At 37.6% G+C, this 15,004-nt stretch overlaps 1 protein-coding gene across 1 annotated transcript in view; it reads left to right on the top strand.

Moving 5' to 3' along the window:
• Window positions 1-15,004, top strand: part of ARMC9 (armadillo repeat containing 9) — a 65,705-nt gene that overhangs the window by 9,741 nt on the left and 40,960 nt on the right. Inside the window, exons 7-9 of the mRNA XM_010176158.1 lie at window positions 3,497-3,654; window positions 5,602-5,700; window positions 13,264-13,299. Coding sequence (XP_010174460.1) covers window positions 3,497-3,654; window positions 5,602-5,700; window positions 13,264-13,299 — 293 coding nt within the window. The remainder of the gene's footprint in view (window positions 1-3,496; window positions 3,655-5,601; window positions 5,701-13,263; window positions 13,300-15,004) is intronic.

The following is a 15,004-nucleotide window of genomic DNA, read 5'->3' as shown; positions in this document are numbered from 1 at the left end:
CTATTGAAAGGTGACTTAACTGCCTCTGAAAAGGCACTCTTTCCTTTTCCCCAATCTTAACTCAGATAGCAATGATTTAACATTTTAAACAAGCAACTCCAGTTTTTACGTGGAATGGTCGCTCTCTGATTTGTCTGCACAAATGCTGTTACTGGTTATGGGATATGGCAGGAATGTAAGGGGGAAGTGGAGCAGCACAGGACCAGCTCTTCCAACAGCCAACTGTACTTGGGTCAGCTACATGTCAATGATGAAAGCTCCTACTGCCCTTTTAGTAAGAGAAACTTTAATGTAATATTTTTCCTTTTATAGTAAAATTACTTATGTGTAAAAGATAGTGATATAAAAAAATGCAAGATATGGCAAGACTTAGTGATTCCTCTCTTTGACTCTCTTTTCTCAGTAAAGACCAATGTTTATAATTGATAATCCCTGGGTTTAACAGGCAAGGGATAAATTGGACCCTGATTCTCAGTTGCCAAGACTAGCACTCATGCTGGATTGAGCCTTCGTTATGTAGTTTTTCCTTTTTTTAAGACAAGTTTTCATAACTGGAAATTTTCCCCACTGGGCTGTGAAAAGCAAGCATATGAGTAGGTTTATGTTTTATGACTTGGTGCTTCCAACTTTCCTCTGAGTGAAAGTCATGCTCTAGATACATCCACTGGAAATGTCTGAATCAAATGTGTTGTATCACAGTTAAATAAAAATTTATTTCAATTTGCTCATCTAGGCAAAGGAATAAAGTGCTGAAGAGTGGCTAGTTTTGTACAATGGTTGCTCTCAGAATCTTTATTAGTTTAGAAAAATATTCTTGTTTTGGAACTGTCATATTAAAGCTGTGGTAGCAGTTTAGCAGTGATGGCTGTGGAATAAAAATAAAATCAAAGTTGAATTATTATTATCAAAGAAGAATTATTTGGGTTGTCTTTGGAAGCTGTCTAATTCTTCTGATTTTTAAGTTTATGAATATGGATTGTAGTTGAGATGGTTTTAACAGCTTAAAGACTTGTAGAAGGTTTGGTGCTCTGAGCAACATTATTTAATGTTACTGGGAGCTGTTCTAGTGTTCTTTCCCCCCCTCCCCCCAAGTGCATTTTGCTGGATTTGTACAGGATCTGTGGCTTGTCACAGCTTCTGTTGTTATTTCATACCCTGTTTTGGGTGTGAAATACCCTATTTCATAGCCATGTTTTGGCTCCCTCCTAGAAAGTATAAGAAAAATATCATTAGGGTGGCTTGATTTACAGTTTGATATTAGGTGTCAGTCACAAATCCTGCATGTGCAGAATGTTGTGATTCACGAATGGTTCTCAGAAAGCAGCTGTTCTGAGAGAGAGAAGGTGGCTGTGAGAGTAAAATAACTGTCTTTTTTTTTTTCCCTTAACTCGTAGATTTTGAAAAAGACAGATTAGAAGTAAGAAAATGTGCCTTCTCTGTATTCCAGGCTTTAAGACTCTGAATTTATAGCTAAAGTTTATAGCTAAAGTCTATTAATGTGCATTTTCTCTAAAAGATCCCATTAAAAATACAGTTTTGCTAAATTTTCTGAAAGTACAAATAATCTGTTCTGCCACCTACTGCTTGTAATATAAATGGGATAAAAGTAGCCAATTTCAGAAATCCTAAAAATCCACAAAATGTGACAAGTTTTTAAAGCAATTTCCAACATCTGAATTCATAGAGCTGTCTTATGACTTTGATCTTTTCCGTTGGTAACAAAAGCGTTATGGACGCTTCTGTTTGAATACTGTTTTTCTGGCAGTTTTGCATCTCTTATGTCCTTGTGTTTATTGCTTTTTGAAGCGGTTTGTCGGATGTTGTTTGGCAGATATTTGTGCATTGATACATCACCACCTGCAATGTAACTAGATGACTGTTGTAGAATATGATTTGTGAAGGTTCTACCAGGTAGGCTGTGGCGCTAACACGGCATTTCCATTTTACCCTCTGCGGAAGGTTACCACCCCTATGCCAGCTGCCGTGGCACAGCAGAGGTTCATGCCTGAGTTGCTTACCTACTTCCTTTGTTTTTCTTCCCTTTGGGTCTATTTGGACCTAAACTATGTCATATTGGGCTGTTTGGAATGCTCTACTCCAACCCAAGAAATTTTTAAACCTGTGAAAACGAATCCTGCTTCTGTCTGAAACTCTGTAGTCAAACTGATTCTTTAACAGAAAGTCCTGTGGTAAATATTCAGTCTGTTTGCAGATGGGCATAATGCCATTTTCACAACACTAGAGCAATACTGGCTTCTCAGCAAACTAATTTAAAACATAATGTTCTAGAAAAATACATAAACATCAGAAGTAACAATAGAATTATTGTGCCTCCCTTCATAGTTTTGTCCAGTCATGAAGATGTGCACTGCGGTACACGGCTCCAGATTCCTTGCCTGACTTCCATGTAGAACACTTATTTGGCTAGGTCTGAAACTGGGATGGATACAGATTTTGGTGCTTAGTTTGCTTCTTTCATCTCTAAAGTAATTGAACCTGAAGGAACAAAATGTATTAGGAATGTAACTATTTTTTTAAAAAATTTAAACAGAAATGAAAGAAAAATTTGAGTTATTTTCAGAAACTGAAGGTACTAAAAGTAACGAATATAGCTTACCATCAACCAGTAAATGATGGAATCACCTGAAAAATTTTGTGTAGATGTAGAGAATGAATTAGAGAATTCCCTACAACTTGGAAGAATTCAGTGAATATTTTAATAGCAGATGGAAGTGGATAACTTGAATGTTGGGTTTTTGAGGTTTTTTTCCGTGAGTTGTACCATTTTCCTCAAAAGATGGAAGACTTAGTATTTACTTTAAAACAAGCAAACCACTGTATAACCTAAATATCAGTGGTCTATTTCTATAAATTAACTGGAGAAAACACCCAGCCTCACAGTGTAACCTAACAAACACTGTTATCAGTTTCTAGGTACTGGCATTCTCCTGTTTTATTGTTTAATTTTGAAGTGGCTGCTTGACCTTTCCAGCTGCTCAGTGTGATAATGTTTTTTTACCCACTGTTACTTGAGTGAATGTAAACAGTAGTGCATGAATCTCATCTGCAGGTAGCAAGTTCAGTTAACCAAGTCTGAGCTGCATTTTTGTCATATGTTATTCTGATTCGATGCCTACAGCCTCATTTTGTCTCTAATACTGTGGAACTTCTTGTATTAATAGACCTTTAAAACAGCATCCTCTTCACAAATGTACTCAGTGATGTTCACTGTCTAATAGTTGTATTGCTGCTGTAACTGTGAAGCAATTGTTTCTTTGGGCAATGAAGGCAAAATAAATACCTGTAGCTGTTGCAACAAAATGAAATCACACTAGCAGTGTGGAATTATCCTTGCAGTGAAATTCTGTCCCTCAGATAAAAGTAATTCCACAGCAGCAGTTGAAGTTGTCCCTTCAGAAGTAAAAATGCTTGTGGGTTCTTTTGTCCGTTCAGTTGAAAAGGTGATGTTATTTCTTTTTTATTATTCTCTCGACAGAAACGTTGCAACATCTTCATCAACAGTTAGTGGAATCTGAGCACAGGACCATGACCTACCTGAAACGATTTAACAAAATGCAGGTGGAATACCATAATCTCATTGGAGTTACTGCAGAGCTGGTGGATTCCTTGGAGGCCACAGTCAATGGCAAGATGGTAAGAGATGGCTCATATGTGTACTTGCTCCCCCACCCCCCAGAAAATGGAGGGAGAATGCCACTAAAATGTGAATTAAGCTTTGCAGTTACCAGCATTTCTGTAAGTATTGTGTCTCTCTACTAATGAAACACAGCATTTTGGATGAGAGATTCTTCCATTGCCCCTGTGTACAAGGATAAAGATAGTGCAGAGGATGGTTTGAATTGTGCTGACTCAGAAATCTTGAAGAAACTATCACCATCTCCCAAGACATCTCAGGTCTCTTGTGAGTCTCCTTTTGAGCTTTGGGATCAGCAGTGATTAGAGAGCATTTGTGTGATTACTGATTGCAATCCAGCCCATCAGAGGTTGTTGTATATATAAAACTGCTGCCAGGTCTGTTTTAAGTTACAGTGTGGTGGAAACAAATCTTCTCATCCAACATTTTGGTGAGGAAAAGCTTTGCTCTCTGTTTTGCTAAGCTGAACTTGTTAATTTAATTGGTAAAGGGAACTGGGGTAGAAGTGAATGAGTTATTCACTGTGTGAAACAGGCCACACGTGTGTGACTGGAGAAGGTACAACTTTTATTTTTATACAGAGATTATTTTACGCTCCATCTTTTATGTCTTCTCTGTGAGCATATATATCTCTCTGTACTCTAACTTCTGTGTAACCTGATGATTATTCTTGTGGCAGATGTTAGTGGCCTGTAGATGCTTTTTAAAGGAGCTGTGAATTGTTAGCAGGGAGAATGACCTAGCAGTTCCTGTGCTGTTTGCTAACAAATCAGTATGTACCTTCCTCCTGTCATTGGTGTGAACATCTTGTAGTTTGTTTCTCTGCATCTGGGATCACTGTCTGCTCACATCATTACTGCAGGGGGGAATTTTCATGTAGATGTGGATTTTGCTTTACAGCAGATTAGGAAAGTTGTCTATTCACGTGACCTTTGATAACAATAAGAAACACACAGTAATTTCTTTGCTGCCTCCCATTTCACACTTCAGTCCTCTCCAAGGTGATATCCTCTTGTCTTCTGTGGTGGAAAAACCAGGCACTGGTTATCCTTGTTAGAGATGCTTGTCTAATTTCCTTTGTAAGCCTTGTGCTGGACAGTCATTTCATCCTTCCCAAGTGTGTCCAGCTGAGGGTGCTCTTTCGTTTTGAATCTTGGTTTCTGTCCTTTCTAACCCCAGAGTGATAAAATCATGTTGCAGTTACAGCATTCTGAATCTGAAGGGTTTTGTTGTCTCGCTGTAAGTCTGGGAATATCAGAAGTGACTCCATTCCCATTTCTGTGATCTCGGTCCTCTCACCTCTGTTCTGGGGAAGGTAATAACTGTTCTGAAATTAAGCAGTTCTATTGTGGTGTAGATTTCCCAAAACAAAAACCTAAACGTGCTGAGATATTTTTGCATTGAGACACAAAGTGCTATTCATGTAATTCACATTTATTCTCTCTGCTGTACAAGACAGTTGTGTAAGTTCTGCTCTTAGACAACACATCAGCATATCATTGTTTGAGTCTAAAGCACAAAACTGCTTCATACTTACTGTTGGACAACTTACCTTTTGATTGAGGAAAATCTGTATGCATACACAGACGTGACAAGTTCTTTTTTCTTCTAGACCCTTTGAAAGTGTTTAATGTTAGTCTTGTGAATAGCATAACTATTCCCAGATTAAAAAAGTTTACGATTTTATTAATTTCTGAACAGGACTGTAGTTGCAGTACATACCTTGTGCTTGCATCAGTCTCAGGTGTGTGATTTCTTGCCCTCTTTAGGGAAAAAAAAACCAACCCCAAACCTTTGTATAGAAACACTTGGCTGGTAGGAAGTGTACATTTTTTTATAATCCTGTTCTCTGTTTCCTGACAAACCTTTGTATAGAAACACTTGGCTGGTAGAAAGTGTACATTTTTTTATAATCCTGTTCTCTCTTTATGTTTCCTGCTTTTTAGATCACACCAGAGTATCTTCAAAGTGTTTGTGTTCGCTTGTTTAGCAATCAGATGAGACAAAGTGTAGCACAAAGTATTGACTTCACAAGGCCTGGAACTGTAAGTATTAATGTTTTGGGTTTTTACAGTAACTAATTCAAAAGACAATACCACTTAAGCTGTATATTGAACAATGAATGTGAGATAGTGAAGATAAAACATGATGTGTCCAAGCTAGTATAAGAATATGGCAATATATAAGGTTTTGTTGATCTCAGGTGCTGGTGAATGACAGAGTTATGCAGTTGTGGCTGCATAAGTATAATTAATTCTGTTGCTATGATAACAGTAATCGGTTAAAATGCTAACTGAATGTTTAAAAAAACAAACCAACCAACCTTAAATCTAATGTCCTGAGTGCAGTTTGATGGCACATCTTAGCCAATTTAATTTAGCTAAAAAGAAGTGGTGGTGTTGCTCAGCTCTGGACATATGCTCTGTTCCTTTCTGCTGTCAGTGATGCTCCTATAACCCGAGAGTGAACTGGCTTAGCCAGCTAAAGGAGAAGCATCAGACAGAACTGTGAGAATGGGGAAAAGAGGAGGAAGGGAGAACTTACCTTTTTTGTAAGAGCTTCTTGATAGATGGGCAGTTAGATGATACACCTAAGCCACCTTGTTGATTTACATGGTGGGCTTTAATCCCATATCTAAGGATCTTTGATCTTATTGATAAGCAGCTCAGGATCCCTAGGGTTTTTTCCTTCCCACTGCACCAGCCTCTTGTTCCTTTTCAGATGGCTGCAGTAGACCCAGCTGCTTGTGCCCATTAATGTTCTGCTCAATCTCTTCTGCCTAAATGGAGAGGGAGCTTCTCTTAGGATAGTTTCTAGTGTCTGTGAAACTGTGCCTGGGGGTGTGAAATTTTAAATGACTTAATGATAGTGTCAGAGCTGTTCAGTGATACAACCTTTTTTAATACCTAGCTTGTTCAGATTTTTCACTTAAGCATTAACATTAAAACTGCATGAAAACATTTTAATATTAAAAAGTTTTCTGCCACTGCTTTACAAAGACAAGCCAAAGTCATGAACTGTGCTTGTTATTTTTGCCATGGCAGACATTCATGTATATACTTAACTTTGTAGTAGGAGAGCTTTGTGAAGTGTCAAAGGACAAACAAGACAAGAAAATAAGATTCTTGCTCCTTATTCTAGCCAAAGTTTTTAATAACAATGACACTATGGGTACATTTTGTTCCTCTTGAAAATCTGTTACAGAAAGATGAGAAGATAATAAAAATGTTCCCTTTTCTATGTGCTAGTATTTTCAGAGATAAATATTATTCCTCTTTGTTCTTCTAGCTGTTTTAAATGCCATCAGTTCCCTGTTAATAGTCAGAGCTCCTTTCTTTGACTTGCAATGTATTTAGGAGGTGCCCTCTTAGCAGCTTTTGCAGGCTGCATATTCCAGGGTTTCAGGAAGGAACCAGGATCTCTGTTTGTCTGCTACCTCGACATTAGGGGCTGTCTGTAACTCCTCTTTCCTCAGATTTGCACCATATCCATGGTGCATGGTTATGCCATCTCCCACCCCGTAATGTAACCCCTCATCTTTCTTCTAACCAACAGTTTTCAAGGGTCTTCCCTTTTTCCCTGCCAATGGCTTTCCAAGGTAATGCTTTATGTACCCCAGTAGTCTTCCACATTTTGCCATCTGATGTTAGTGTTGTGTGTGTCTCCCAGCTCCCCTTCCCTGTACTGAGGTCATCCATTCTGTACAGCCACATGCCTTCTTCTCTCTGTTCCTGCTCTCTGCCTGCATCAAGGCTTTTCTTTTTCTCCTGTGCTTTCAAGGTGCTCTATTTACCCACTAGAGTTTCACTCTTATTTCTTTTCTTTCTATCATAAGTTGATCCTCTGATCTCTTGAACCCTTTTGGGAAGCGGGCAGAGGGAAGAGTGTCATTCTTATGCAGGGTGCTGATGTGTTCCTTTATCCACTTAGCAGACAGAGTGCAGAAGTGGCTGACTCTGTGTCTTTGCTGATAAAAGCTGGGTGGATTATTGCTAGACTGCATATGTCTTTCTGTACCCCTATCACATATGCTATTTTAGCATAAACATCTGTCCTTGTATGGTTTAGCCCTAAGGTATAGGCATCTGTTTCCTTCTCTGTGAAAAAAAGACTTTTAAGAGTTTTAAGAACAATAAGTGATCATTGAAGAAGTGGGTAAGCAGCAGCGTATAAACACAGTATTTCAACCAGAATCTCTGTCACTGGAGGTTTTTAAAAACAAGGTAGACAAACAGTTACCATTGACCAGGAACGGTGGGTGCTTGGCTGCTCCTCCAGGACTGATTAAGTGACCACTCAAAATCTCTTGCAGCCATACTTCCTCTGTTTCCTTCTACTAAAAGATGCTCAGCTATGAAATGATTGCTGACCTTATGCATCATGTTTATTCGCTCCTGCTTCTATAAAAATGTCTCTAAAAGTATTTCTACTCCAGAAGTGCCTTTGCCACTATACTTATGCCAGTGTGGCCACTTCAGCACAGTCTCCAGCTATGTAGATAGGTCAGAGAGAGAGGATTTGTCGGTGGTAGATTTTTTTCCCTCCTGGAGGTAAATTTTTGCCTCCCTTCTGTCTGAAATTAGCCAGGTTAAGCTGAGTAAAGCTGTGTTCTTCTGGCACAGTTGTATCTATTTTTATACTAGGCTTTACTAGCACAACTATTTCTGTGTGACTTTATGGCTCCTTTAACCACACTATTTGAGGTAATTGCTGTGCCAGCAAAGCTCTCTAGTGAAGGACCATGACAGCTATAGCACTGATTCTGTTTAGATCAACTGATTTAGGTCACTCCTTGACAGTGAGGTTATAGTAGCTACTGTGGTTGAAGTCTAATGTTGTTTCTATAAGCAGACCCACACACTCAGGCTGTCTGAAGCATTAGCCAAGTTTTGGAGGGCTAATCACAGTCTTTGCTTGTAGACCTTCACTGCATCATAACCAGGTCTCCTCATTTTATCCTTTTTTCCACACTTGATTGATCACATTTTCTTATTTATTTCCCTTATAGAGAGTTCTGGTTTTATTACACAAACAACAAGAATGTAGAAACACAAATAAGTTTAAGAAGAAAAAAAATGTATAGCCTGACTTCTGAGAAGAAAAATGAGACTCCTTCCTCATCATCCCAAAATACTCCTAACCACTCCCTGACTCTGTTCATCCAGGAAGACAGATGAGGTGGACTAAAAACCGAATTCTGACTGTTTGCCACTAGGCCACTAAGGCATCCCGTTACTTTTTCTTCAAGGATTCCAAATACCTAATAGTTATACACTTAGATGTTATTGTTCTGTCCTTAAGTGGTTTCAGGTTTTTGCATAAGTTTTGGAATAAAGCTGGAGGCATTGTGACCCAGACTAAGTAGTAGCATGAGTCTGCAGCATCTGTGCTGGATTTGTGTTGGAGTCCCTTCTCTTTTTGGTCGTAACTAATTAGAGACGCTAGAGTGGTCTTTCTAGCTACTCCATGTCACAAAACTCCTGCTGTAAGAGGCAGTCACCTGTATAACTTCAGAGGGCAGAGGCTAGGAGAGGGGCAGCTCCTTTGCTCATCCTTACCATTAGATCACTGTGTAGGCAAGATAAGTGAGGTGTTTAAAAAAAAATAAAAAGAAAAAGAGTCAATATCTAAAGAGTTTTGGCAGACATTAAATATGGTGACCAGTTTTGTTGGGTTTTTTTCCCTACTTTGCCCTGAGTATTCAAGATTTGACCCTATCACACTGACATCACTGATGTCAGGACCAGACGCTTAAATAAATTAGTTTTGGCATGTAAGTATCTCAATAGATGAGCTGAAAAGAAGATCATTAGCAAGGAAATTACTTTTTTGTTGTACTGACTTGCAGCCTTAAATTTCTACTGCTTTTACTTAGGAAATAAGTGAATGTGTGTAGTTTGGAAAGAGGAGGTGCTTGAGTTCACAGTCAGCTGTACTGGCACAACTCGGGGGACAATCTAGGTTTCGGAGGAAGTTCTGAGAGCTGAAAATGCTAAAGCTGCATGATTGTCTGAGAGGTGCACTTGAGCTCTACACTATATTTTGTTAAATCAGCTACACTACACTGGTAATTTTAAATTATATTGAGAAGGAGGATATACCAGTGCTGTTAAAAAAAGAAAAAAAAAGAAAAAAAAAAAGAAAAAAAAAGAAGTATTGCCCAAGGAAGTTAAAGTATGCCCTGGATTATATCCTTGGTAGCGTTATTTGTCTGCAAGCTTGATTTTGTTCCCAGTGCATTGTACTCTGTGCTCAGTTTTTAATGTCAGGAAAGTAGTATTGTGTAATATAAAGCCCTGAGGTGTCAGGCTTTGAAATTACAATAAAGGTAGCATGTATCACTTACTAATGTGTGCTGTTATTGTACAAACATCAGCTTCCTGGTTTGCTCCCCGCTGTGGCTGAAGGCCTGTCCTTTCATGCTGGAAGAAATTCATATCGGGAAGACAAATCCCAGAACAAGTCTTTCTTACCAAACTGGCTTTCAGACCTGAGGCAACGATGTCTCTTAACCAAAAGACTTCCCAGTGTAATCACATCTACAAAATCTTACTTAGCAAGGGCTTCTGGTTCACTGTTGCTTTGTGCTCTCCAGTAATCTTACTTGGATCTCATTCTTTCACAGAGCAACTTCATGCCTCTTGCCAGCTCTGTGACCTCATGGGTCAGGCTGTGAGCCTAATCTGCAATCCATTAACAGGATGCATCTGCTGCATGTAGTGGGAGAGAGACCACACTACTATGTTACAGTTGGGCGATGTTTCCATGGCTTCTCTAAAACCCTGTTTTACCATGAGGCTTTTTTCTAGCTGCAGTTGAATGTTATCGCCATCTTCCATCATGATATTTGACATGTGTGGTCCTGAATTGGGAGATAAGAAACCTGAGAGAATTGTCAAAGCAAAAGGTCTGGATCTAAGAATAGGAGGTCAGAGCACCAGGTCTGACGAGTTGAGGAAACATTCATTCAAAGATTTAATCAGATTGCTGACTTTCTAATGTTCATTTGGACAGAGAGCTGATGTGGGTTATGGTAAGTCTGAAAAGAATAGTTTTAAATAGTTTAAATAGTTATATCTTTAATACTTTAGAGATAACTTGAGTTTTACCTTTTATTTTTTTCCTTTCTAATAGTGGTTTGTCTGGTGGGTAGGAAGCATGGGTTATAGTTTTTGATGCCTCCAATTTTCTGTTTAATTCACATCTTGAAGCCAAGAGGATTCTGGCTTTTTATCAGTGAAGCATTGTACGTTCATTCCCAATCAAAAGTAGCTCTCAAGTATAAGCTCAAGTCCTAAACCCATCAATAGATTTTCCGATTCAAGTAAGCTGGATATCTTCTTGGTATTTCTTGGATTAGGGATAATGTAATACAATTCTCTAAACTTTTGGTTAAAGAGAAAACAGGAACCGCTTCTTTGGATGCACAGTCTCCGTTGATAGTCAAGGTGTTTGTTAGCGACTGAAGAATCTTTCTGTGACTAGAAAGCTGTACAGTTGTTTGCATATATTGCTCCTGTGTCATGGAATGGAATAAATGCCTATTATGTTTTTAGAGCTATATTATTATTAGAGCTGATTATATTTACCTGTAGCTACAATTAGTTGAATTAATGTCCCTTGCAAGTGTTAGGTCTCTTTTGGCACAACTCTTGAAGCTGTGGAAAAATTATTTTTTTAGTTCTGTCACTGGACAAAAGCAACAGCTCTTCTGTAAAGTTAAGCTGTCATTTACAAACTAAATAAGGAGGATTTTTTTTTTTTTAATTTACTAGTCTGTGCTTTTTTCCTCAAACATGCTTTTTACTGCAAATGTGAACATGCCATCAAGCTGTAATAGTTGGTGGCAGGTATTCTGTCTCTTATTGTGAAAGCTTTCTGCACCAGGAGACCACATGAAACCTTGGAGAGAGGGTAACAGAAGTTGTTGGGGTTTTTTTTAATTCCTCTGAACCATTCAGAGTGGATTCACCAAGCATTATGTGGATGTACCCTCTTTGATTTAAAAATATATGCACATTACAGCAAACAGCATCTACCCTAGGCAAACTTTTCTTAGGGTGAAATATATCAGTCTTCTCCATCCCTGTCCGTGGGATGATTCTTTCATGTTACCACTTACATGAGTGGCAAAGAAGAAACAAGCCTACCTCTTCATGTAAGCAAAGAGAAGTCCTTTAGTTTCTGCTGATATGGTATGTGATGGTTTTTTCATAAGTTGCTGCAGGTGATACAACTACCTGCAGCAACTTGGGCAGGTTTGGGGTTTTTTTGCATAAATTCCTTATCTCTAAAGGTACGGCGTTGCCATCAGTAGGGGTTTCCACAAACTTTTCCTTTTCTTGTCCTCGAATCGCAGAACAGCCCAGGTTGGAAGGGCCCTTTAATGTAATCTTTGTCTTGATGCCTACATACATTTTCACTGCCTCAGGTCACATGTGTGTTGAAATGTCCTCTCATCATGATACAGGTTATGTCCTGATTTCTTTTGCTCCCTTATTGGTCTCTGTTGATGTTGTCCTTTGTCTTAAATTTAATTTTAAAATGTCTTTGCCAAGAACTGTCTGTGTGTGTGTATAGTACCATGAAAGTTAAAATACTTATTCACATCAGGGAATTCTGAGTGTGATGGTAATAAAAGAATAGTAACAGATTTTTAAAATTTGTTAAAGAGTAGAAAGAACTTTTATTTTCTGCTCACAGTGAAGAGTGAGAGTTTCTTATACCTTCTCTATAAGGCTGTTGTATTAGGCTGTATTTGTCTGTTAAAGAGGAATCTGCTAAATACAGTGCTTATTCACCTGCACAAATATGTCCCCTAATGTAAGTATTGGCAGGCTTGCACTAAAAGACTAGGAGCAGAATAATTGACGTTGGTCCTGTTTCCTTGTGTTGAACTGTGTACTTTTATTTCAAATTAAGATTGTTATTTTTAGATACAAAGCTGTTCTAAGTTAAATATTTTAATCTAATTAAAGCTAACATGGCATATTTCATACTAAACTACTCAAACCATTAGTTATTACCATTTTTTATTTTAGTAACTAAATCTTAGGTTTCCTTCCAGAGACTTTTTCTTAGTTTATCCTTGAAGCCTTTTGGGATGAGGAATTTATAACATTGCTGAAACACTTTAAATTGTGTCTCTCAGCTTTCATTATGTGCCAGTGAGAAACTGCAACCAAAGCAAGCGTGGAAACCTTCTGATCAATATCATGTTCATTGGTATCTCTCTCTTAGCTGCTTCAGTATAATGAACAATAGAAATCATATATTCATATAAACCTGTCAGTGGTTGGTACATAGCTATTCTGACACCTATAATGGAATAATGTGCAGATTATTAGGTATGTTTGCCAGGAGTTCAAGGGAGAACTTGTGATGTAAATATATCACAAGAGAGACACACCAATTTCAGTTCTAAAACATGAAAGTACACGCATTGGAAGAAGGTGCTTATACTTTTCAGCACTAATAGTCTGTTAATTTTTTAGCTAATTTTGATTTGCTGGGTTTTTAGGACTGTGCATTTCTCTGTAATTTATTTCTGTTAACTTGTGTTTTTTTTAATCTTCTTTATTTTAATGTGTGCCCGTTTGCCCATAAAGGGATATTACTCTATGAGCCCTTGTGATGACGGATATGTAAGTGTCTATATCTTTATATCCTTTCACATTGCCTGCTGCAGTCTGTCACAGTCTATATTTCTCTTCATTTCACAATGCGTAACAATTTTCCATGCCTTTTAACTTGTCATGATATTAACTGTATGGTTTATAAAGGGCCAAAAAATGTGCAAGGCATGGGATTTCTGCATGGAGAATGGAATAGAAGTTCTAAGTAACCTTATGGCTTCATAATTAATACATGTAACACAGCATGTCAACAAAAAAGCAGCTTTTGTCCACAACTTTTATATGAAACACAGCTTCTTTATAACATGCAGAAAGCAGTTATTTCTTCCACATGAAAATCAGTGTATGTAGCATATGATGTCTCTGAAGTGTGGCAACACCAGCTGATCCCACAGCACCTTGAGTAAATGTTATTCTTGAGATAATACAGCAAATTGACTTGTGCTCTTCAGAGGTGCTTCTTATTTTACATATTTGAATTTTTAAAGTGAAACTTTCTCTCTATAGTAGAGATTATCAAATTGTTTCATACAATTAAAATGGATCCTCTTTTGCTGAAAACTGAAAAAGCAAAACTGTATTCTGTGTACTGCCTGTGACTTCTGTAACCCAGATGGAAGTTTGTATTCTGGCAATAATACAAGTACACCATAAGTATCTAATTTTGCCCACAGTCGGTGCATTCTTTGCAAAGAGAGGAAATGAGTTTACTTCTAAGTAACTCAGTACGTAATCAATTCATAAAAGTGATTGACACCAAATCTGAAAAATGACAGTCATTATTCTGCTTTAAAATAATCCATATTTATATTTTTCTACTTTTTTTGGATAAAACAAGATCTCACTTTTCAATAAAAACTGTACTTTTTTTTTTTTTTTTTTTTTTTTCAAACATATTCCTCACCTGGAATTTCAGTAACCCCTGTGGGCACTCAGCTTCCCGCTTAAAATCACATTTTGTTTTGCGAAATAGTTATTGAATTATTGAATGCAATGGACTGTTCCTTACATGCTGATTTTTATCTTCATGTAGAGAATACTGTCACATTCACCTGTGTTAAAAGGTCACCTGTATCAATCAGCCTGTTCCTGTTGATGATGTGAATGGCAATAGACACCTTTTGCTTGACATTTAGCATTTTGTTCCCTCTTATATTGGTCTGTTTTGAGATTGAGAAACGTTGATTACAGATAAGAAAGTATGAATTAAATTACCTTTGTTAAAGAAAGGTTTTACTTTTATACAGGTCGCTTTAGTTAAATGTAACTTCATACAATGTAGAATGTAGTAACTTAAAATGCAGAGTTGTTCATAAAATTTTTGTAAAGCTTTCTGACTCCAATTCTGAGTTATTTCTTGAATACATAGATAGCTTTCAGCCTCCTCTCACTGCTTATATACAGTATTTTATACTTTTTCTGACATTTTGTCTTGTCATTACATTATCATGTAGTATTATGGTATGACTTTTTTTATGTACGCTTCAGATGTCTTAGAGAACCTGTTTTATATGCCAAGTGGAAAGTTTCCATAACAGCATATCTCTAGTTTAAGTAAGAAAAAAAAAAAAGAAATTAAAAACATTTGCAGATCTTATGAAATCAATTTGCATAGCTGCAGTAGACCTGCCAGGTTACACAAGCTCAGAGTCCAACCCATCATAGGCTGCATGTAGCAGTCGTTTTGTTATTAGCATAGAACAAATGAACTCAA

Source organism: Antrostomus carolinensis, unplaced genomic scaffold, assembly GCF_000700745.2.
Source record: "Antrostomus carolinensis isolate BGI_N321 unplaced genomic scaffold, ASM70074v2 scaffold5379, whole genome shotgun sequence".
NCBI classification, from domain to species: Eukaryota; Metazoa; Chordata; class Aves; order Caprimulgiformes; family Caprimulgidae; genus Antrostomus; species Antrostomus carolinensis.
The sequence above is the reverse complement of the archived record's forward strand: the minus strand, read 5'-3'. Positions and strand labels throughout refer to the sequence as shown.